This window comes from Talaromyces rugulosus, chromosome I (assembly GCF_013368755.1).
Source record: "Talaromyces rugulosus chromosome I, complete sequence".
NCBI classification, from domain to species: domain Eukaryota; kingdom Fungi; phylum Ascomycota; class Eurotiomycetes; order Eurotiales; family Trichocomaceae; genus Talaromyces; species Talaromyces rugulosus.
This window is the reverse complement of record NC_049561.1, coordinates 1768855-1789753: the sequence shown is the minus strand read 5'-3', so window position 1 is coordinate 1789753 and position 20899 is coordinate 1768855. Positions and strand designations below refer to the sequence as shown.

At 48.9% G+C, this 20899-nt stretch overlaps 9 protein-coding genes across 9 annotated transcripts; 6 read left to right on the top strand and 3 right to left on the bottom strand.

Moving 5' to 3' along the window:
* Positions 1–1187: 1187 nt before the first annotated feature.
* On the top strand, positions 1188–2640 carry TRUGW13939_00603 (uncharacterized protein; the record flags this gene model as incomplete). Its single annotated transcript, XM_035483810.1, has 2 exons — positions 1188–1370; positions 1426–2640. The coding sequence occupies 2 exons, from the start codon at positions 1188–1190 to the stop codon at positions 2638–2640; spliced, it is 1398 nt and encodes a 465-aa protein (XP_035339703.1).
* A 384-nt stretch (positions 2641–3024) lies between these two features.
* TRUGW13939_00602 (uncharacterized protein) lies at positions 3025–3491 on the bottom strand (the record flags this gene model as incomplete). The annotated part of the gene is made up of 3 exons (XM_035483809.1): positions 3025–3139; positions 3198–3339; positions 3401–3491. 3 exons carry the CDS (start codon positions 3489–3491, stop codon positions 3025–3027), a joined length of 348 nt encoding a protein of 115 aa, XP_035339702.1.
* Positions 3492–4130: 639 nt separating this feature from the next.
* Positions 4131–7702, top strand: TRUGW13939_00601 (uncharacterized protein; the record flags this gene model as incomplete). The annotated part of the gene is made up of 7 exons (XM_035483808.1): positions 4131–4295; positions 4351–4451; positions 4507–4647; positions 4705–5744; positions 5825–6297; positions 6363–6551; positions 6599–7702. 7 exons carry the CDS (start codon positions 4131–4133, stop codon positions 7700–7702), a joined length of 3213 nt encoding a protein of 1070 aa, XP_035339701.1.
* A 366-nt stretch (positions 7703–8068) lies between these two features.
* Positions 8069–9469, bottom strand: TRUGW13939_00600 (uncharacterized protein; the record flags this gene model as incomplete). The annotated part of the gene is made up of 3 exons (XM_035483807.1): positions 8069–8877; positions 8935–9329; positions 9390–9469. The coding sequence occupies 3 exons, from the start codon at positions 9467–9469 to the stop codon at positions 8069–8071; spliced, it is 1284 nt and encodes a 427-aa protein (XP_035339700.1).
* A 1596-nt stretch (positions 9470–11065) lies between these two features.
* TRUGW13939_00599 (uncharacterized protein) lies at positions 11066–11954 on the top strand (the record flags this gene model as incomplete). Its single annotated transcript, XM_035483806.1, has 3 exons — positions 11066–11231; positions 11290–11560; positions 11612–11954. The coding sequence occupies 3 exons, from the start codon at positions 11066–11068 to the stop codon at positions 11952–11954; spliced, it is 780 nt and encodes a 259-aa protein (XP_035339699.1).
* A 471-nt stretch (positions 11955–12425) lies between these two features.
* On the top strand, positions 12426–12695 carry TRUGW13939_00598 (uncharacterized protein; the record flags this gene model as incomplete). Its single annotated transcript, XM_035483805.1, has 1 exon — positions 12426–12695. The coding sequence occupies one exon, from the start codon at positions 12426–12428 to the stop codon at positions 12693–12695; it is 270 nt and encodes an 89-aa protein (XP_035339698.1).
* A 755-nt stretch (positions 12696–13450) lies between these two features.
* Positions 13451–13954, top strand: TRUGW13939_00597 (uncharacterized protein; the record flags this gene model as incomplete). Its single annotated transcript, XM_035483804.1, has 3 exons — positions 13451–13507; positions 13600–13698; positions 13766–13954. The coding sequence occupies 3 exons, from the start codon at positions 13451–13453 to the stop codon at positions 13952–13954; spliced, it is 345 nt and encodes a 114-aa protein (XP_035339697.1).
* Positions 13955–16265: 2311 nt separating this feature from the next.
* On the top strand, positions 16266–16955 carry TRUGW13939_00596 (uncharacterized protein; the record flags this gene model as incomplete). The annotated part of the gene is made up of 1 exon (XM_035483803.1): positions 16266–16955. The coding sequence occupies one exon, from the start codon at positions 16266–16268 to the stop codon at positions 16953–16955; it is 690 nt and encodes a 229-aa protein (XP_035339696.1).
* A 900-nt stretch (positions 16956–17855) lies between these two features.
* TRUGW13939_00595 (uncharacterized protein) lies at positions 17856–20405 on the bottom strand (the record flags this gene model as incomplete). The annotated part of the gene is made up of 1 exon (XM_035483802.1): positions 17856–20405. The coding sequence occupies one exon, from the start codon at positions 20403–20405 to the stop codon at positions 17856–17858; it is 2550 nt and encodes an 849-aa protein (XP_035339695.1).
* Between the last annotated feature and the right edge of the window lie 494 nt (positions 20406–20899).

The following is a 20899-nucleotide window of genomic DNA, read 5'->3' as shown; positions in this document are numbered from 1 at the left end:
CAGGGACGTACATACAGCCAGTGAAGTATTTGAGAGCCGAGACGAGAGATGCATCACAGTCAGTCGTTGACAGCAGCTGCCATGGATGACGGCTATTCCCGTCACGGAGAGAGAAAGACGCGAGCTTCGATTTCCACTTTCCACTTCCATTCCACGGGGTGGGGGCATCGGCATCAACTGCGAGTCAGCAGGGCAGAACCTCGCTGGGAGGCTTCTGGAAAAAATTTCAAATCTCTCAAATCTCTCTTTTAATCGTATTATTATCGTAACAACGTGAGAAAAGCATTGGCAATGGCAGGAGGCGCGATGTGACACGGCAAGGCACGGCGAGAGGGGCAGCCTGGGCAGGTGCCTTTCATGGTGGTCGACAGAGGCACGTGCTGGGTCTGAGCGACCAGAAGCGGTCGCTACAACTTAAGCTAAGTGGGGCATGCCGGTAGCGTACCCCACTATTGCAGCTTCTTAGCGCCGATTTAAGTTGCGCTATGCCGTTTCGGCGTGTTCACCTGCAGTGCTAGTGGCTGGGTCGGATGGACGGATGCGGCACATTGAGTTTAGCTCCTGCCTTATTTGGATTAGCGCGGACAGGCTAGGCCCTTTGCGGAGTAGCGTGATGCGGGTTTGCCGGTCAGGATTCGAACAGACCAATCGCGGTCTCTGGATTTGCATTGCAGCAGCACTCGTTTAACAAGTTAATACTGCATCGTAGCACTGAGCCAACTAACAGAGTCATGATTACGAGTCTACGAGACAGGGCAGGCGTTAGCAGGTGGGGACCCGGCGAGCACCGCCGGCGAGTCACAGGCGCAGACCCTCCACCGTGTGCTGTGCATCGACTGTCATTCCTCGAACCGCCATCGCTGCGACGCTGCCAGGCTTCAGCCCAGCGCGCTTCAATCTATCGCGCCGTCGAGAGAGCTCGCGAGATTGTTCTGCGGTCGCGCCAATTGCGATTAATTATCATCCGTACCTTCAGGCTTCTAGCTGCAAGCGAGGAACAGAAAGCCCGCTGTCACGCTGCTGCTAGCCTGCCACGTGCTGCAGGAGCGTCGCGTTGCATCGTAGCTATATATTAGTCCGCCGGGCCTGGTCCTTCCGTCTCTCCAGTCCCTCTTTCTGCATCCCACGCAAAGACCTCAAAAGATAACACCTGCAGTCGACTGAGATTTCCCATTTCCGCGACCATCATGCAGTCTGCCATCCTGTTGCTGGCCTCCGCTGGCGCCGCTGTCGCCCAGCTGGCCACCACCTCGGAGCCTTCGCTCTCGCAGATCCAGCAGGCCGCGGCCACTGTCGTGCCTTCGTCGCCGACCTCGAACGTGGAAGGTGTCGCCTTCAAGCAGTTCTACCAGATCTGGCTCGAAAACATTGTAGGTCACCATCCCGCTCGGCATCAGACGCTAGCTAACACACCGCGATCAATAGGACTACAGCGCCGCTTCTGGTGACGAGAACCAGAAATACCTGGCCTCAAAGGGTATCACCCTGACCAACTACTGGGCCGTTGCTCACCCGTCAGAGCCCAACTACATCTCTTCCGCTGCTGGCGATCAGTTTGCCTTGGACAACGACGACTTCTGGCAAATCCCAGAAAACGTCTCTACCGTGGCTGATCTTCTCGACACCAAGAAGATTTCCTGGGGTGAATACCAGGAGCACTCGCCCTACCCCGGCTTCCAGGGCTTCAACTACTCCAACCAGGAAAACTTTGCTAACGACTATGTTCGCAAGCACAACCCCTTGGTTATTTTCGACTCGGTCGCCTCGAATGCTTCTCGGTTGACTCAGATCAAGAACTTCACCAACCTCTGGGACGACATCAAGAACGACAAGCTTCCTCAGTGGGCCTTTATTACCCCCAACATGACTGATGACGCCCACGACACCAACATCACTTTTGCCTCAACCTGGGAGCGTGGATTCATCGAGGAGCTGGAGACTCACTCCAACTTCTGGAACGAGTCTCTGATTCTGCTCACCTTTGATGAGACCGAGCACTACCCCATCAGCAACAAGGTCTTTTCCATCCTGCTTGGCGGTGCCATCCCCAAGGACCTTGTTGGAACCGTTGACGACACTTTCTACACCCACTACTCCTCCCTCGCCACTGTCCAGGCCAACTGGCGTCTTCCATCACTGGGCCGATGGGATTGCGGTGCCAACATCTTCCAGCTCGTGTCCAACAAGACTGGATACACCAACTACGAGGTTGACACCAGCAACTTGTACCTCAACTCTAGCTTCATTGGACCTCTTTCCCAGAACGTTTACTCCAAGTACTCCTCCACCTGGGCTGCTCCCCTTACCGGCAACCAGACCTGCTCTGCCGGTCACGGTATTCTTCAGGCTGTCAAGGACACCTGGGGCAAACTGGCTCCCACCTACAACTACACCAGCCCCGTCCCCTATGACACTGATGCTGGAAAGGACGTCAGCACCCCGTTTTCCCGGAACGGTACTACCTGGTTCACTGGTGTCAACGACACCAAATTGGCCGGTACTGGCACCTCTGATGGCGCTTCCCCCACTTCTTCCACGGCTCCTGCCGCCACCAGCAGTGGTGCCGCGTCTTCCACGGGCACCACGGGTAAACTTGCCCTCGCCGTTAGTGCCTTCTTGCCTTTCCTTGCAGTCTTCTAAATTAGTACTCTGTGAGCATTATTAGGTGCTTGTGGAGAAAGATTGGTCATGTTGCTGACAAAAATCCGTCTCATGTAGTGGTGGTGGTAAAATTTAGTTGAGCCATCTATGTATATGGATGGTAAAAGGCTGCATGCCAAAGAAATTGTAATTCCTTATTCAGATCTCTTAAAAATAATATTTTACTAACGAGTAGTCTTAGTGCAATCATTTTATTATACCCGGTAGTCACTCATGTAGGATGTTGTAGAGCATACGCGAGGTATTCTTTTCTACCTTAAATGCAAACCAGCATTGTCTGCGGTCAATGTATTATACACATAATCTGAAAGCAGGCCTATGCCTATCCCACTTTCCCAATTTACAGCTGTGTCCAAAGATGATTCAAAAGTTGGTGCTTTGCACAGGAACACCGTCATCACCCGGGCGCCGCTCCTGAACTATTTTCAATTTGTCTTCTGGACCACCAGTACCCTCAAACTGACGACTCTCAGTCATCCTAGACCAGAATGATTAGACTCTATTCAGCCTTCTTACAAGTTATTGAGTAGGTTTACCTTCCGCGGGCATCAAAATCTCCACCCTGTTCGGGAGGAATCTTCCTAGTTTCGCTTCCTCCGTAATTTGCCCTTTCACCGTATTGCACATCGGCGCCTGGGAAGTCTCTCTGAACATTTTCGTTTACGCCAGACTCGAGAGCTATATTGTCTCAGCCGGGCTTTTCTTGGTTGCCGTCTCACAAAAGGGAGGCAAAACTTACTTGAGTCGCTTTGTTTTTCAGATCCTGTCTTTTTCTGATGGCTGTTGAGGTCTCGCTCGGCCTGATATGCCATGTTTGAGAGATCCGACATGTTGAGTTTTTTTCTTCTGAAGTGGCAAGCGAGCAGCGTCGTTAAAATTAGTTGATGTGTTATGAGAAGTTCAGAGAAAGCCCCTTGACAGTACTTTATAGTGTTGCATCATGCTACATCATGGGTATGTCATTTCTCCATGCTGGCTTGACCGAGGTCGAGATCGGACGGACGACACGTACTATCTAGACAAACGTTTCCACTGAAAACTGGAGGCAGAACCTGTTTTGGGTTTTATTTGTGTGTTATAATGACATTGCAGACATTGAAGCCTTGGACTCTCGACGTGCTCCATCTCTGTGATCTGCCGATGACTTCATCGCGGCAAGCCCTGTAAAACAGCCCTAACTTCCCGTTTCGGAACGGAGATAGGGTCTGGCCCTAGGGCAGGAACAATGATCATCCGGGCGTGTTGATGGTCCCCGCCGATCATGCGCGGGGAATTGCCCGTGACGATGCTTGTTTGCTGTTGACCGTTTTTTTTTTTTTTCACCTTGCGAGAAATTCCCCATTCCTCATCCAAAGCTACTCAAGCTAGCATTTCGGAAAGCCTTTTTTGGCTATTATTTACCCGCTACTTGCAGAATTGCTTTTACATGGTTACGACAAACTAACCAGGGTCTTGGCTTTTGCCAAAACATGGCAAATGCCATAGAGCTGCCTGGTGAGGCCAATCCTCTGACTGCCCAGAACCTCTTCAATGCTCTGGCAGCTGCAGCCAGTTCGACACAACAGCAAGTGCGTATTGGCACACAACAGCTCCAGAATTGGGAAAAACAGGATGGCTTTTACCTCTTACTTCAGGTTGGTTCATCAACACAACTCCGTTTTGTCACCCCCCTGCTGACTGTCTATCAAGGAAGCCTTTCTCGATAATTCACTTCCCTTGGAGATTCGTTACCTTTCCATTATTCAGCTGAAGAATGGAGTCGACAAGTACTGGCGGAAGACTGCTACAAAGTATGCGTGATCCTACTCGTTGATTATTATATTGTTGTACTAAAACCTAGGGAAGCGCTATCAAGAAAGAGGATAGGGAGCGTCTCAAGAGCAGAGCTCTCGAAGCTGGTGTTGTTGAGCCGTCTCCCCAGCTGGCTCTTCATAATGCATTGGTGATTGCCAAGATCATGCGTTACGAGTTTCCCAATAGTGAATGGTAAATTCTTATAACCCCGGTTCCGCAAATTTATGCTAATTGAACATCTTTCCAAAGGCCCGATGCTATGCCGTTCCTGATTTCCTCCCTCCGTGCCGCTGCTCAACCAGGTTCAAATCCGCTACAGCTTCCTCGAACCCTTGTCATTTTGCTACAAATCATCAAAGAGCTTTCAACAGCACGAATGCAGAGAGTTAGGATCAGCCTTCAATCAGTGGCTCCTGAGATATTTCGTTTGCTAGGCAGTATATACATTGAAAAATTCAATAGCTGGACTGTGCTGTTGGAACAAGGTCGCACTGGCGATGTCTCGTTGCCGGAGCTTCTCGAACAGACTTTGACATCTTTCAAGGTTCTGCGACGACTGATAGTCGCTGGGTTTGAGCATCCCAACCGGGACAAGGATGTGCAAGGGTTCTGGGAGCTTAGCAACGATCAGTTTACAAAACTCTTCGCATTTTTTCAATCGGGATCTAACATGCCCTCTCAAGTGACCAGTTTTATTGGGAAGCATCTTATACAGCTATCAAAACTTCACGTCGAGATGGCCAAAACTCACCCTGCAGATTTTGGGCTGCTGCCAAATTGCGTTCCACTGGTCAAATCGTACTGGACCATCGTCTCGAAGCTTGGAGAAATATACGAAACAGAAAGTAACCTCCAGAATAGCGAAACTGGTACCTCGGGGGACAGTGAGCAGAAAAGTTTCATTGACAAGCTTGGCTTGAAAGCATTGCTGTTGATCCGCGCGTGTGCAAAGATGGCGTTTTACCCCCAACACACATTCAGGCTCCAAAAGCCAGAAGAGAAAGAAGAACGAAACAAGTCAGTGGAGCTTGTAAAGTCCCAACTTTTCACCGAGGACTTTGTAGTCGTAATTATGGAACTTCTCATTTCCAAATTCTTCCGACTTCGCCAGTCTGACTTTCAAGAATGGGAAGAGGAGCCTGAGGAGTGGGAGAAGAAAGAAGATACGATATCCGAGGCGTGGGAGTTTTCTATCCGAGCATGCTCCGAGAAGCTTTTCTTGGACCTGATAATTCATTTCAAGGGTCTGCTCATTCCGCAGCTGCTAAACGTCTTTTATTCCTTTGCAAGTGAGTGGAAGCGGAACTTTTATTACGACAATTCCTTTTTTACGACAATCTCCGTTCTGTGCTGACGTTGGTATTGGTAGATCCCCAAAACCGTGACATTCTGATGAAAGACTCACTGTATTGTGCGATTGGTTTAGCTGCAGCTAACCTAGAGCAACACATGAACTTTAACGAATTCATCGAATCTACGCTTATCCCAGAGGTCCAAATCCATGACCAGGGCTACAAGGTCTTGCGAAGACGAACCGCTATTGTGATTGGTCAATGGATGCCTATACAGCCCGAGAAGTTGAATCGGCAGTTCATCTACCAAGTTTTCCAGCATCTCTCAAACAAGGAGGATCCTTTGAACGATATCGCAGTTCGTATTACTGCAGGTCGGCATCTGAAGAGCATCCTTGATCCGTTTGAGTTTTCGCCTCAGGAATTCTTACCGTACGCCACGCCGATTCTTCAAAACCTGCTCACTTTGATCCAAGAGGTGGAGCTGTCTGAAACGAAAATGGCGCTGTTGGAAACAGTGCGCACTGCTGTAGTGAAGATGGAAGACCATGTATGCTGCAATTCCTTTGGTTGACGACATTTAAATACATTTAGAAAATACTAACAGGTTTTTAGATTCTGCCATTCTCGGATCAGATCATGTCTCTTCTGCCACCGCTGTGGGAACAGTCGGGCGAAGAACATTTAATGAAGCAAGCCATCCTGACTCTACTCTCGTCACTGATGAACGCGCTCAAAGGGAACTCGGTCAAGTACCATGGAGATCTGCTTCCACTGATAAGGAACTCGATCGAGCCAGAATCAGTATGTTTTTCTTCTTCTTTTTCTTTCAGTGAATCTAATATAGCTAGGAAACTATTGTGTATCTATTGGAAGAAGCCCTCGAGCTGTGGGCAGCAGTGCTCACGCAGACACCCAGTCCGGCTTCTGCTGAGGTCTTGTCTCTTCTCCCCAATCTGTTCCCCATCTTTCAGGCGGCTACAGACAGTGCACCCCTAGCACTTCAGATTGCGGAAAGCTATATTCTTCTCGCTCCTCAGGAGGTACTCAATGACAGGATTCGGCTGCCATTCCTTGCCTCGCTAGAGGCATTATTATCATCAGCATCCCGCAACCGGATCGGCATCGTCCCTCACTTGGTGGAAATGGTTATTCGGGCCACCGAGACAATCGACGGCGGCAGCGCGAATTCGTACGAAGTGGTTGCAAAGTCTCTTCTCGACAGCTCGTTTCTGCATGCAATATTAGAGGGGCTTCACTCGGCGCACGAGGCCAGTCAGACCACGGGGCCTAACCGCAAGACATCTCATGTCTACGGCGTTCTCGAAACAGACTACTTTAGCGTTTTGGCACGACTGGCCCTGGCCAACCCACGGATATTCCTATCGGCCATTTCGGCAGCTACGGGTGCTTCGTCCGAGGAACAGACGCTGTCATGGCTCTTGACGGAATGGTTCTTCCACTACGACAACATCGGCCTAGCTACACAAAAGAAACTGCACGTCCTCGCCCTTACCCAACTCCTCGGACTCAACAACAACAATACCAACACCAACAACAATGCCGCCCCTCCTCCGGCTTACCTCCTAAACCATCTCCAATCCTATCTCACCGTCTGGACCGACGTCGTCACCGAACTATCCGAAGGTGGCGAAGAAGAAGACACAACAAACGACCCACACGCCAAGGACTATCTAATCTTCTGGAACAACAACAACAACAACACCGAAACAAACACCACTACTCAACAAGAAAACGAACCACCCGAGAGCGCGCGCCGACGACAATGGGAATCATCAGATGTCGTGCATCAAATCAACATCCGTGACTTTATCCGGGAGCAGTTGCGCGCAGTTATCAATGCGTGTGGCGGCGAGCAGCAGTTTCAGGCAGACTGGTTGGCGAATGTTGATCGTGAGGTGTTGACTGCGTTTGGCGCGTTGGGGATTCTGTGAATATTGCTTGGGCAATAAATATATAGAATCAAACTTTTAAAAAAAAAGGAGAAAACGTTTGTGGAGAGAAGATTGAAGAAGGGGAATGGGGAGAGGAGACAGTTTTATGATTCATCAAGTTTATACCCGTTTTAGATCATTATAGGCGAATCAATCAATGTCATTAACGCGGTCGGAGGGCGCTACGTATGTATTCAAAATTCTAATGACAGTGCGATTACTATATATATGTAATCTACGATAAAGTGAACTAACTCCTAATGACAAGTAGCCGAGTGAACAAATGGAGGAGGGAAAAAAAAGAGAGCGAGTCAATAACGCAGGAGAGAAAGACAAGAAAGAGAGAACAAAAAAAAAAAAAAAAACCTAATTACACTGTCCAGGATATTGTCGTGCGGTGACCGGGTTGGGGAAGACATTGGCTGCCAGCTGCCGCTTCATATCCCACTCAGGCGCACCCTCAGTAGTCCAAGTCCAATACACCCAACCGGATCGCGACTCGTACGCATCCAGCTGCGCTTCGATGAAGCGACGGATGTCGGAGCGGACGCTGCCTGGCAGGGCGGTGACTTCGCCATGGGCATATCCACTGCAGCTGCCGTGGGTAGAGCTTCCTTGTCCATAACTGCCATCCCATCGAGCGCCGACGCCACGGCCGTTGAGGTATTTGGCACAGTCGGTCATGGCACCGGTCCATTCGCCAACGATTGTCCATTTGTCGGTGGGGCCGACCTTGTTTTTGCCAAAGGTGCAAGCGGCCTGGACGTGTTGGTCGATGTTGTCGGCAAGAAGTCCATTGTCAAAGACTTCGTAATGGTGGGTGTCCATCATGACGTTCCAGACTCCCGAGTTCTGTCCCATGAAGCCGTTCCAGGAATCGATATCCTGAAAACCGTCGTGCAAAGTGAGGACAGTGTCTTGGTTTACCTCACGCACTCGGCCCCATGTGTCATAGTAGAACTGCTTCAAGTTGTTCAAGTCGACGCCAGAGTCTCCCATCACGGTCATGGGCTCGTTGAGCGCCTCCACTGCCGTGACGACATCCGAGTGCGGAGCATAGCGCTTAATAAGGGAGCTGAGGACATCCAATGTGGCGTTCACGTGTGAACGGTCTTTGTCCCAGTTAATGGTGCCTCGACGTCCACTGTTGTCAAATCCATTTTGAGATCCGGGAGCTGCAATCATTAGCAATCTTGTGTACTGAGAGAAAGGAGACAGAAAAGAAAACTTACCACCGTGCAAATCCACAATGACCTTGAGGTTGGCTGCTCTAGCCCAGTCAATAGCTTGGTCCAAGATGTCCAGCTGGCCCGAGACATACGGGTCACCGGGCTGAGGCGAGACAGCCCAGTAGCCGACGGGGATACGAACGTGGTTCATACCAGCAGCACTGATTTGCTGAAAATCCCCGGCGGTGATGAAGCTGTTCCAATGCTGGGAGAGCAGGCTGTGGGCGGCGTCTTTGCCCAGACACTGGGTGAGGGTGTATTCGTCGACGGCGGTGTCGCCTCCTCTCTCGAACAACGACGGTGTAATCCAGGGCTCGAGGACCAGCCATCCTCCGAGGTTGACGCCTCGCACCTTGTAGTTGTTGTAATCAAATGAGAGACTCCGCGGCTCAACACGGCTGTATCAGGCATTGAAAGGGTTAGCAAAACTCTAGCGACAAGACATTTTTCTCTCTCACGTTGTAGGTACAGCCTGGGCTACAGCCAAAAGACAGGCAAGGGCCGCCAGGGCCGGCTTCTGGATCTTTGAGAAGATCATAGTGGGCAGGGCGATATCGAGGTCAGGTCAGGTCAAATCAATTGAAGCCGCTAAGTCGACACCTTAACGATACAGTCGGACAGATGCAGGCGGAGACTGATGCTGGGTATAAGTAGTAGCTGATGACCGAGCGGCGAGCGACCGGATGCAGACTGCGGCAGGTGAAGTCGCGAGATCTGGGGTAGAGGCAAGCCCCGCAGGTCACGTTGAGTTCAACAAGGCGAAGCTGAATCCGGACGGCTGGACCACGGGCAGGCACGGCGGGGATGGCTGAACCTGGAGGGGGGACCTGGCTTGGGACCTGCGATGTTTTTGGAAGTTGCGGCTTCTTGATCTATCTGTCTATCTATCTGTCTATCGCCTGCAGTTGTTTATGGAGGGCCAGGCCACGGCATGGTGGTCCAGGAATGCGGATCTACTAGGGGCACGATCTACCCAGCCAGCTACGTACTATATAGTAGTATAAGTTAGAGGAGGAAGTATGCTTAAAGCCGCATCAAGCCTGCGCCCCACCGATCGTCGGGTCCACCGTGTTTCCTGACTATATGGTACATGGTACTACTATATACTCTGTAGGGTCATCTGACAATAGAACATTCAATTAAAGGTGGGCTAATCCTGCTAATATGATAATATGATAATATGATAATATGATAATACTATTAAAATTGCTATATACATGTATATTGCATTTCGTCCCAAAGTAGTAAGTAGCAGGTAGCAACGAGTTATCCAGGTGGGGCGATGTTCCTGACAACGCCAACAATGTGGCTCCACGCCTCCAATGAGCCCAATGCCTTTCGACGATCGCTCTATTCGCACTATCCGATCGCCAGCAGTCAGTTAGTACTACTGAAGTTGTTAACAACTTAACTTATTACGCTGGTTGCGATGAGCGGCCCCTGATTGGCGGGTCGGAATGGTTCCGTGGATCGCGGCTTCCCGACACGCCCGCGGAAGGACAAGGGCGGAAGGAACGGAAACGGCGCTCCTGCCCTGGACAACCTCCATCGCGCCTTCCTTTTGTCAACTCCGCACGCTGTATGTACTCTGCACCTCGCGATGCAACGTCCTTTTTGAATTCAGCTCAACGCTGTTCCTGACAAACACGCCCGAATGCAGACTCGTTGCTATCCCCGAGAAGCTTAGCTAGCCTGTACCGCTGTACCACCGCAAGCATCAACCCGAGCCTGCGTATAGTGGCGCCCTGACGTCAGATGGTTGACTGGGAGTTGGTTCGCGATAGAGTTGGCCCCAACCCAGCGCCATGGTCTGACTGTCTGTGTTTCCCACGGTTCAGCTGACTCTATAACGAGCCCTGGATTGCGTCGTGCTGTCGGAAAGACCCGTGCCGCGTTATCGCCGATATCCGAAGTTATCCTAGATATCACGCCACGCGATGGATTTGACAGGGGTTGCTTTGAGAGAGCCATTATTGAATATTCTACGGCGCTTCTATGCACTCCAGTTTGTCGTATGATGCTTGACATCTAGCTTGAGCCGCCACCATGTGATGCATCTGCGTTTGCCGCCATTTATAGGTCCACCTGTCTCACAACGATCAATACTCATGGAGCAAGAAACCTCATTCTCAAAATGCCCTCTCCTACAGACAACGCGGAAGATGCCCCTACCAATGCTCCCGCCACATGTCCGATGAAAGAATGGCCGCGTGCACTCCACCACATTGATCGAAAGGAGCTCTACGTCAACCTCGAAAGCCGAATTCACTATCTACACACCTTTCTCGACTTTAGCTCCAGTACGCCTCCTGCCTTTCCCCGGTATCCTTCTCTCTTCCGTTCCACTCACTGCCGCAGACGACATTGAAGCCCTGATCAATGGATCCAAATACGTCAAAGCCCTCATCCCCGCTATCGTCAATATCGTATACCGCAAACTTTTGCAATACGACATCACGGCGCGAGCATTCCAAACCAGGAGCACCAGCTTCGAAGGTCCGCTCGACGAATTCCCCAGCGAGGATAGCCCGCAGATTATGCATCGAAAGATGTTTTTGAGGGGTTACTTGGTCAAACTTTGCTCCGATCCAAGCAAGATGGAATTCTGGGAGTATCTCGACAAAGTCGGGTGAGTTCGATTCAACACAGTTTAGGTTTTGTTATGTGCTAATTTTCTCAGCATGATGCACGTCGGCCAAGGGCGGCAACATCCCCTGCACGTCGAATACATCCACATTGGGGCCTGTCTCTCCTTCATTCAAGATACCTTCACCGAGGCAATTCTGTCCCATCCGCGCCTTCAGCTATATCGGAAAATTGCACTGGTCAAAGCAATGGGAAAAGTAATCTGGATCCAAAACGACCTGTTTGCAAAATGGTATGTCCGGGATGGCGAAGAGTATGCCGGTAGCGAAACGGACAAGGTGGCTGTTGAAGAAGAGGGCTATCTACATGGGCAGAGGGTGGTTGGGGAGCCGGATGAGATGCTGTCTAGTGGTAATTTCAGTGCCAGTGCTGGGTAACTGGTTCTTTGTCAAGCAGGCCCTTCAATGTTCCCTTTGTAATTCATTGCCCAAAAGATCTCTCAAATCTATGCCATTATTCTTTGCATTTTGTTTACTAAAGGTTCGAGGAATTTATCACCCATGTACTGATGAGCCTATTGACTTCTGTCTGGGTTTCATGGTTAGGGCTTGGACTCGGACGTGCTTGGGAAAAGCTTAGACATCTTGACACCCAAATCTGGTGAATTAGCATTGAGCCTCTGGGTCAGCTAATTCACAAAATTTGTGGCTCAGAAAAAAAAAATTTCTTTGTTAAAATGTTTGGCCATATATCGGCCTGAGGCAGACATTGATATTTAAAAAAGTTTTTAACTATTTTCTTTGTCCTCCTCTCCTCTTTCTTCCTCACCATCTCCCTCTGCCTATTTCCTCCACCCCCCTATCTTTTTTTCAACACTTGCAAATCTCAAGGGTTAAGAAAAAAGCAAAATGGCCCACAACGACACCAATAACAACAACGACACGACTGAGGAATTTGAACAGATCATGGACAGGGTCGACCGCCAACAAGCGGTGGTTAGCCAACAGGCACGTAGGCTGCAAGAAGAGCTGAATGAATTCCGAGCAGACGCAGAACACAAAATGAAGCAACTCATAGCAAAACAGCACGCATGGGAGGACGAATTCTTGGCATTTCTTGACTTGCTTGATGAATTGAAGAGATTCACAGATCAACACGAGCAGCAGCAGCAGGCCTAGTTGGGGATTGTGCAATCCGGAGAAAACCGGTGGAGAACGAACGCCAATGGCGATGATGGGTCATCATAATTTTTCTGGCGTTTTTAGTCCATCCTTTTTTTTTCTCTCCCAACCCTCACTGCAGTTTCTTCGGTTTGTAATTAGAATTAAAAAAAATGCAAGCGATTTCTAACATGAATAGTAATCTAAGCGGAACATTTCATATGAAATTGAAGTATTAACATTTATAAAATCAATCGATTGATATTTGCGCCTGTCATAAACCATACATTGACCGCCCCCGGCACCTCTGGTATTTATTTTGGTGCGGCTGTCAACGTAACACATCTATATATACAGCAAGACAAGCAATTTCCTATATTTGGGACAAGAAACAAAAATACGTAATAAGGGTTGTTATTTTGCTTTGTGTCAGAAATGGAGATTTTCTTGTAGATAGCTGATTACAAATCTAACTCATCTCAATGGACAAGGAAAGCGTATCAACTATTTGGTGTTGACTAATAAATAGCGTGTACAAAGAATCGAGGCTTTTCTTCATGGTTATTATCAACTTTGTTTTACATCTCCCGGGTATTTTCAGTAAGTAGGTGTAGAACACAACTTCTCCAATACATGTATAAAGGAAAGCCCTATCCTTCAATTTTTTTGGTAGTTTTTTTTGTGCAGTATCCTCTCATCATCTTTTTTGACATCACCGCCGCCTCGACATATTTAATCTTTGGGTTTCTTCGCTTTGAAGATTTCTTAGAAAGATGAAGGTCACGATCGACCTTAATCTCGTTACGTTTTTGTTGGACGAAGGTGAAGAGGTATGTAAATACAAATAAATCTCGTTAAAATCACTTCTACTAAATTCATCAACTAACATCAATATATATTCCTTTTTTTTTTAAATACATAGATATATACATCTGAAGATGAATCGCAGCCAGAAATGAGCGTATCCCAGCTACAACAAGTTGATGAAAAGCAGCAGGAGATCACTGAAACCGATGAAGAGGTACACAACTATGATTAAAATAACACTTTGCCAAATAAACAAGCTAATACTAACGCTATGATAATAGATAGATACATCTGAAAATGAACTGCAACAAAAAACGAATAAAACCGACCCTCGGGTACAAGAAACAAATCCGGATTACCAAGAAGTGGATGAAGTGCAGTCGAAGATAACTGCAATTCAACAGCAACTAAATGCGACACAACAAGGCATAACTGCACACTATCAAAAACTCAATAAAATAAGCCAGTAGATACATGAACTAGGACAACAGCTTCAAACATTCCAATTGTGCAACGGCAAAGACACAGAATCTAGCCACTGCAGATGTTTACATTCGACAAACAGCATTTTTACGCGTCCCAACAGCGCATCCCAACAGCAGGGAACCTATCCACTCTAGATATGATGTGGTGGGTTCTACCTATTAACGGATCTAGAAAGACCTGTTGTGAAGAGTTTATCACAAAAGATTAGAAGCAAAGAAGATTTACATACTACTTGTGTGTATCTTTCATTTATAAATTTGATCATTAATGTGATTATCGAAACAACACCCATTGGAAAACAACTTTAGGAGAAATAAGGATCTAGTAATTATCATTTATTCACTATCTACTTTACTTTAGTGTATTTAGTGTAGAATGTTTAGTGGGCCCTGGGCAGCGCATTTCATACTTGTACAAAGTATACGTAGTACCGAATCTACATACTGATATCACTCGAAGAACGAGAATGAATTAGGAGTAGTTAATACCTTGTCAAGCAACCAATCAATATTGACTTGACCGGTGTTGCATATTCAAAAAAAAAAGGCATCGAAGACCGATAGTGATAGTCTGCTTCTGCTATCGGTGAGACAGGATAGCCCTAAGCTCTAACCAGATTCAGGCAAAGTGGCGCCGCGGCTCTGCTAGTAATATTGATATATTGATAGCCGAGCACAATCGGTGTCATCTTCGCCGGGAATTATTATTAATAGACATGTACTCCGTACGCGATAGTACTATTAATATTATTTGCTTGAATAAAAGTAAGAACTCAGGAGAAGACAAGCAGCCGCTAAGTTCTAACTAGCAAGTCTCCATATGGGCATATTCTTTCGATCATTGCGATCATCACCGCGGGGGGGCCGCCAAACTGCAAACTCAGGGGGATCGTCTGAGATCGGCCACCGCCTAAAGACTAGGAATACATACAGTCTGGATTATTTGGCGGTGTCTGTTTCCGCGCAATAATAATAATTAATTACGATTTACCTTGCGAGAAGGATTTTAATCGAGCTGACCAAAGAAGGGGGGGGGGGGGAAACTCGGCTCCGGCCGAGCAGTCAGCTACCGTCTAATAATAACTTGTTAGTAAATTATTAAAATTAAATAAATTAATGGATCATTGGAAGCTGCCTTGGTTGGCTGCGCGTGTACGATATCGTTATTCTTGTTTAATAATTGAATTAATCAAGATGCGGGGCACGGTTTCCCTGCTAGCAGCGTGCTAAGCAGATGCTAGACATTGCTAGCATGCTAGCTTGTAGCAATCGATTGGATTGTGTCTTGCAGCACAATGTACCGGCCCACATGGCACGAGGAGTAAGACCGGAGGAGTCCAGAGTTGGACAGTAATTACGGATACTCCAGAGGCAAACCGGATAGTCGCATACCATGTCTCGGAATGCCATGCCCTAGTCCCAGCTTGTGGGAGGAGAAGAGGGAATGTGGACATTGGACAAGACAGACCACAAAACTCGCGAGACAGTAGTAAAGTACTAAGTAGTAGTAGTACGTACTCGGTATACTTGTAGACATTAGGATCGACGAGTCTGTCACTGTCAGGCCGGTCAGCAGTCAGGAATCAGCAGCACAATCACAGGCACACGAATCAGGGCGTGGACTCGTGGAGACGCCGTAGTCTAGTCAGGAACAGGACCAACAGGCCAACAGCGAGTGGTGCAACAACAGGCAGGCCCCAACGCCAAGATGAGGGGACCTTTAATTAGCATGATGATGCGGTGGCCCAGTTGTCCAGGTACTAACACGGGGCTAACAGGGACTAAGCCGGACTAAGAAAGGCTAACAGGGGCTAACAAGGGCTGGGACCGCGAGCATCGTGACAGTAACATTTACTAGTCTGGATACGGTACTAGCGCGTAATTTAGAGGCATTCAGCCTCTATCATTACGCGCTGCCATTGGCCACCATTGTCTCCACAGTGGGCCCGCCCGCTGCGGGCGAAAATTACCGGAGCGGGCAAACAAGCAAGACGTTGTGCCCAGTACCAGTACCGCGACCCAAGACGAGGGGCGCAGCTGCCCGTCTTACTTAAGACTGCGTCGCTTCCAAGCCCTGCTTCAGCTTCTCTCCTTCTTCCTCTTCTTCTTTTAGCATCACAGCCACCACTTCGCTCTCTATCAACCTTTTGAAAGTGTCTCTCACTTCAGTCTCTCTTTGACAAAACAACCAGCTATTTAAACAGACTTCCTTCGTTCAGTCGAATCACCTTTTCCGCTTTTCCAAAGCCAACCGTTTTAAGACAAAAACAAACAAAAACTTCCAAATCTCATCAAGATGCGTTTCTTCGCTGCTGCCGCCGGCGTCATCGCCGTTGCCTCTGCCTACACCTTCCCGACTCCCTTCGAGAACCCTGCTGCCAGCGGTGCTGCTCCCAGCGGTAACCCGCTGACTCTGCCCAGCACCACTAACCCGGTCACCCTGGGTCAGTCGTTCGACATCACCTGGAACCCTACCAGCGCCGGTCCCGTTGCTCTTGTCCTGTGCAAGGGCCCCTCGACCGACTGCGAGCCCACTCTCACCATTGCTGAGAAGATCCCCAACTCGGGCAAGTTCGCCTGGGTTCCTTTCGGCCTCACCCCCAGCGCCGACTCTTCCTCTGGATACGGCATCATGCTCGTCGACTACTCCGACAAGAGCTACCAGTACACCACCCAGTTCGGCGTTCTCGCTGGCTCCAAGCCCAAGCCCTCTGGTCCTTCCAGCCCATCTGGCAGCGTTATCCCCATCCCCTCGTCGACTGTCGTTATCCCCGTCACTGCCACCACCACCTGGTGCCCTGAGGGCGGTGCCACCCCCCCTCCTACCTGGACCACCTCCGTCGGTACCACTGGTCTCCCCAGCCCTTCCACCATCCCCACCACTGGCCCTGCTCCTCCTCAATTCACCAACGGTGCTGACCACAACATGGCCAGCTTCGGTGCTATTGGTGCCATTGCTGGTGTTGCCGCTCTCTTGGCTTTCTAAATTATCGGCTAGGCTTGCTTAAAGCTTTTGTTGGGATTTTGTTTTTTGTTATTTTTTTTTGATCTTTCTTCGTGTCTATAACTTTTTTCTTTTTTTCTTCTTTTGAAAAGAAGTGTTGAGTCTAGACCGACAAAAAATTTGCTCTTTGTTGATTCGTTCCCACAAGTGTCCATTGATTGTGTCCATCTTAAAAACATCCGGATTCGAATCCGTCTTCTTGATTCGTTTCCTACCAAAATATCATTGGGTTACTGTCACGAAACGACAAGAGCTTTTTTTTTTCTGTTTTAATTAATTACTTGTGATATTTTTTTTTTTTTTTTCATGTTTTTTCTTGGTTTGCTTTCCTCACTGGAAACTTATGACTTGCGTGTACTGACATACCCCATGTATACATATACAAACACACCCCTGATGGATTGCATAGACGTTATGAAGTTTCTCTTCCTTACTCTTTGACTTGTCGACTGTAATTGTAGTACGTAGTAAAACTATTATATTCAACTATTAACCATGACGTTAGTAACGTGGTTCGCTGGTTAATAACTTGATGCTGGACCCAGTCCCATGTCTGGATTGGCGGGTCCGAAACCCTAAAGAATTACCGAATCCGGTAAATCTCAACCATTACCTAGTTAACGAGACTCGACACAACGCAAACTGCATGTACAGAGTTTAAAAGGGGCTTAAAAAAATAGAATTCAATTTTTGTTTGTTTATTTTTGTCTGTCTGCCTAGTTCTATCTAGTTTAAATAAAGATAAGAATAAATACATTTACGAAGCGAAGGAATGAAGAAAAAAAGGGGATAAAAAGGTCGTGGTATTAGTAAGCCGTGTCGTCGTGCAAAGAGTCGTTATTAATATGTATGCTGCCGTGGATAAAATAGGAGGTGGTGATTTTAGCCAGTGAGAAAGTCTTCGATTGTCAGAGGTCGAGTCCACAACACAGGATGCCCGTTGGTAGTTGGAATAGTGGTAGTGGGAGTGTCTTGGACAGGGTCGATATCCTCTGGGCTGGTTTTGCCGGTTTTGCCGTCGTTTTTGTTGTTGTTGTTATTCTTATCATCATCAGTTTGTTCATTTTTCGATGATACTGGCGGATCCTCTAACAATAACGTGCCCGGCCCATGACGTATAGCCAGAGCAACAGCCACAGCCAGCGTCACTGAGAACTTGGCCCACAGTGACAGCGTATGGCCGACCTTGTTACTTCCATTCGAAGGAAAAGAGGCGACGGTTTGAGGTTGAGGTTGTTGCTGTTGCTGTTGTTGCTGTTGCCTTTGTTGCTGTTGCCTCTGGAAATCATCCCATTCGCGAGCTCGTTTCCTCAGCGACGACGCCTTGAGCCATTCATCCCGACGCTGTGGTCCCAGCAGAATACTCAGAATCCACCAGGAGAATTTCCCGGCTCGCATCATGCTGCCCTGCCACACGCGCGCGACAATGCGGTGTGCCATGGCGCCAAAGACTGTTTTCATTTCGTGAAAGATACTCTCCATTTTTGCGACTGAATTTTCAGAGGTCTGGCGAGCTGTTGGTTCCTCTTCGTGCACTTTTGATAGATGATGTGTCTTGTTGTTATTCTCAAAGGCCTTTGGCGTGCGGTCATTGCCCTTGGACCGACGACGTCCAATCGGCGTATTCGCCATAGACAGTCTACTCTGTGACGAAAATCTATTCACCGACGGCGAAAAATCATCGTCTGCTGTCGAATAAGACGAACAAGGTCGAGAGTTTTGGTACATGGACATTCTCGAGTATCGACTGCTGCTGGCGCCCGAGTCTGATCTGCGAGCGCGAGCAGCCAGCGGGGGTCCGGTGGTGTTGTTGTAGTCATCGTCGTTGTGGCCCAACAACATAGCTTCGTCAAAGGTCTGATAGTAGGATGTTCGGCCTTCTAGCGCTGCCAGTGTTTCCTCTTGGGCAAGGCATGTCCCATGCGTGATGATATCCGGGGAGTAGTCAGCAGGGTCCGATGTTGGGCTGAACATTAGAGAAGAGTGTGGGTCTTCAAACTGCTGGGATCCTCGTCGACCCGGTTCGATAGCCGGGGTTGCCGTTGTCGGCAGGATCAGTGGCTTCAGCGTGCATGTTCCAGAGGGGAACCGACGCATATTCCGAGGCCGGCTTGGTGTTCGTCCTTGCAGCTCAGAAGAAAAAGGCAGCGGGACGCTCCACTGCGAAGATATCGACGAGATCTGGGATAGCGTCGAAGACCGCTGTGACTTGGACACGGGTGAAGAAGCCATGGTGGAATCGTCAGGAATCAGATCCGGGGTATCCGGCTCATAGTTGTTGTTCTCTTCTGCCTCGGCATCAACGGGCGCAACCAGAGGTTGATACATAACGTCCGTGAGCGCTGGCACAGACGGGAGCATGGACCTAGGCCTTGCCAGACGGGGCCCAGGACTGCGCGTTGGCGAGAATTCCGGTGTTTGGGGTTGTTCCCTTCTTGTCGGCGACTGCGCAAGAAGCTCGGTCAGCACATCGACACGCCTCTCCAGTCCTCGATTCGTCGATCGCAGAGATTCCACATTTCGCAGTTTCTGGGCCTGCATGTCACGTTCGCACTCGAGTTCTTTGATCCGGTACGCGCTTTCCTCGAGCTGGCCCTCGAGGAAGACAATTTTTGTTTTCAGTTTGCTCTCGATTTCACTGCGCAGCGACACTTCCTCGTCGACACGAGCGTCGAATTTGTCGTCCCATTCCAACAATTCCTGGCGGAGCACCTTGATCTCGGCGCTCAGAGACCGGAGTCTCGACACCTGAGACTGTGACGTTGACGCCTGCATGGGGCTGAGTCGGTGTTGCACGGCTGCTAGCTGGGTCTCCAGGTGTTCGATATATCGATCGGCCGTGTAGCGGGCGGCGGTTGCGTCGCGACTCTTTCGCCGAGCGGCGTTTAGCGATATCGGGGAGCCTCGATCTCGGTACAAGTCGGGATCATGGTCTTCGAAGATGGACGCCGGGGACGAATTCCTGGTAGACACGGACTTGTAATATGGGGTTGTTGTCGAGGGCAGTGAGAACTCGTCGTAGTCGTTGTTATCATCCAAAGCTGAGACGAAAAGATGCGAAACCGACGAGCGACGTGATTTCGTTCGGCCGCGTTGCGAGGAGGCACAAGAAGAATCGTGCAATTCCTGCAGAATGCTCACTCTTCTCCGAACCGAACCGGTTTTCTGGGCAGTATTGGTTTCTTCTTGATTTTCCTTGTCAACCGAGCCTGTCGACAACGAGCCCCATGACGAGAGACGAGTAGTGGCAGTATTGTTGTTGCTGGTCTTGCGCGGGGAGATGTGAGCACCGCGAAACCGTGCGTTTCTCAGCTGCAGACGGCGCGTCTGCAGACGAAATGGATCAGACAAAGGTGGCGGAGGAGGAGGGGATGAAGAGGGATTATTATTGACAGGTGATGACGAAGTGGGAGAAAAGCGACGCAGGTCCATGGTATGGTCGATGTGAAAAAATGGGCATTCCGCGGTTGTACCGAGGGAATGTGACAGCACCCGGCCGAGCTTCCCTTTTCTTTCTGATGATCCGCGGGGTATATGATTTTTTTTTGGAATAGTAATTGGCAATCGATAATTGACTCGATAGCTCAACAACTCGAATGCGCTGGACAGATTGAATTGGATTGATGGTTTTGCAAAAGTCAAATGGGCGAATGAATATATGTTTACAAAGTACGGTGAGAAGAAGAGCTGAGCAGAAACGGATGTTTGTTTGTGTCCCCATTTTGCCTCCAGTTGTTACGGAGCTACAGACAAGTCTACTGCAAGCAACGATCCACGCAGCTGTTTTGGGCCTATAGCAAGCCTGGCTAGCTGCCACTAATGTTTTAGGCTCTACTTAGACCTCAATGTTGGAAGTCCGGAGAGTCCGGGAGACTGGAAGCCCATGAAAACAAGTTGAATTGCTTATTGCACCGAGGATGGAGAAT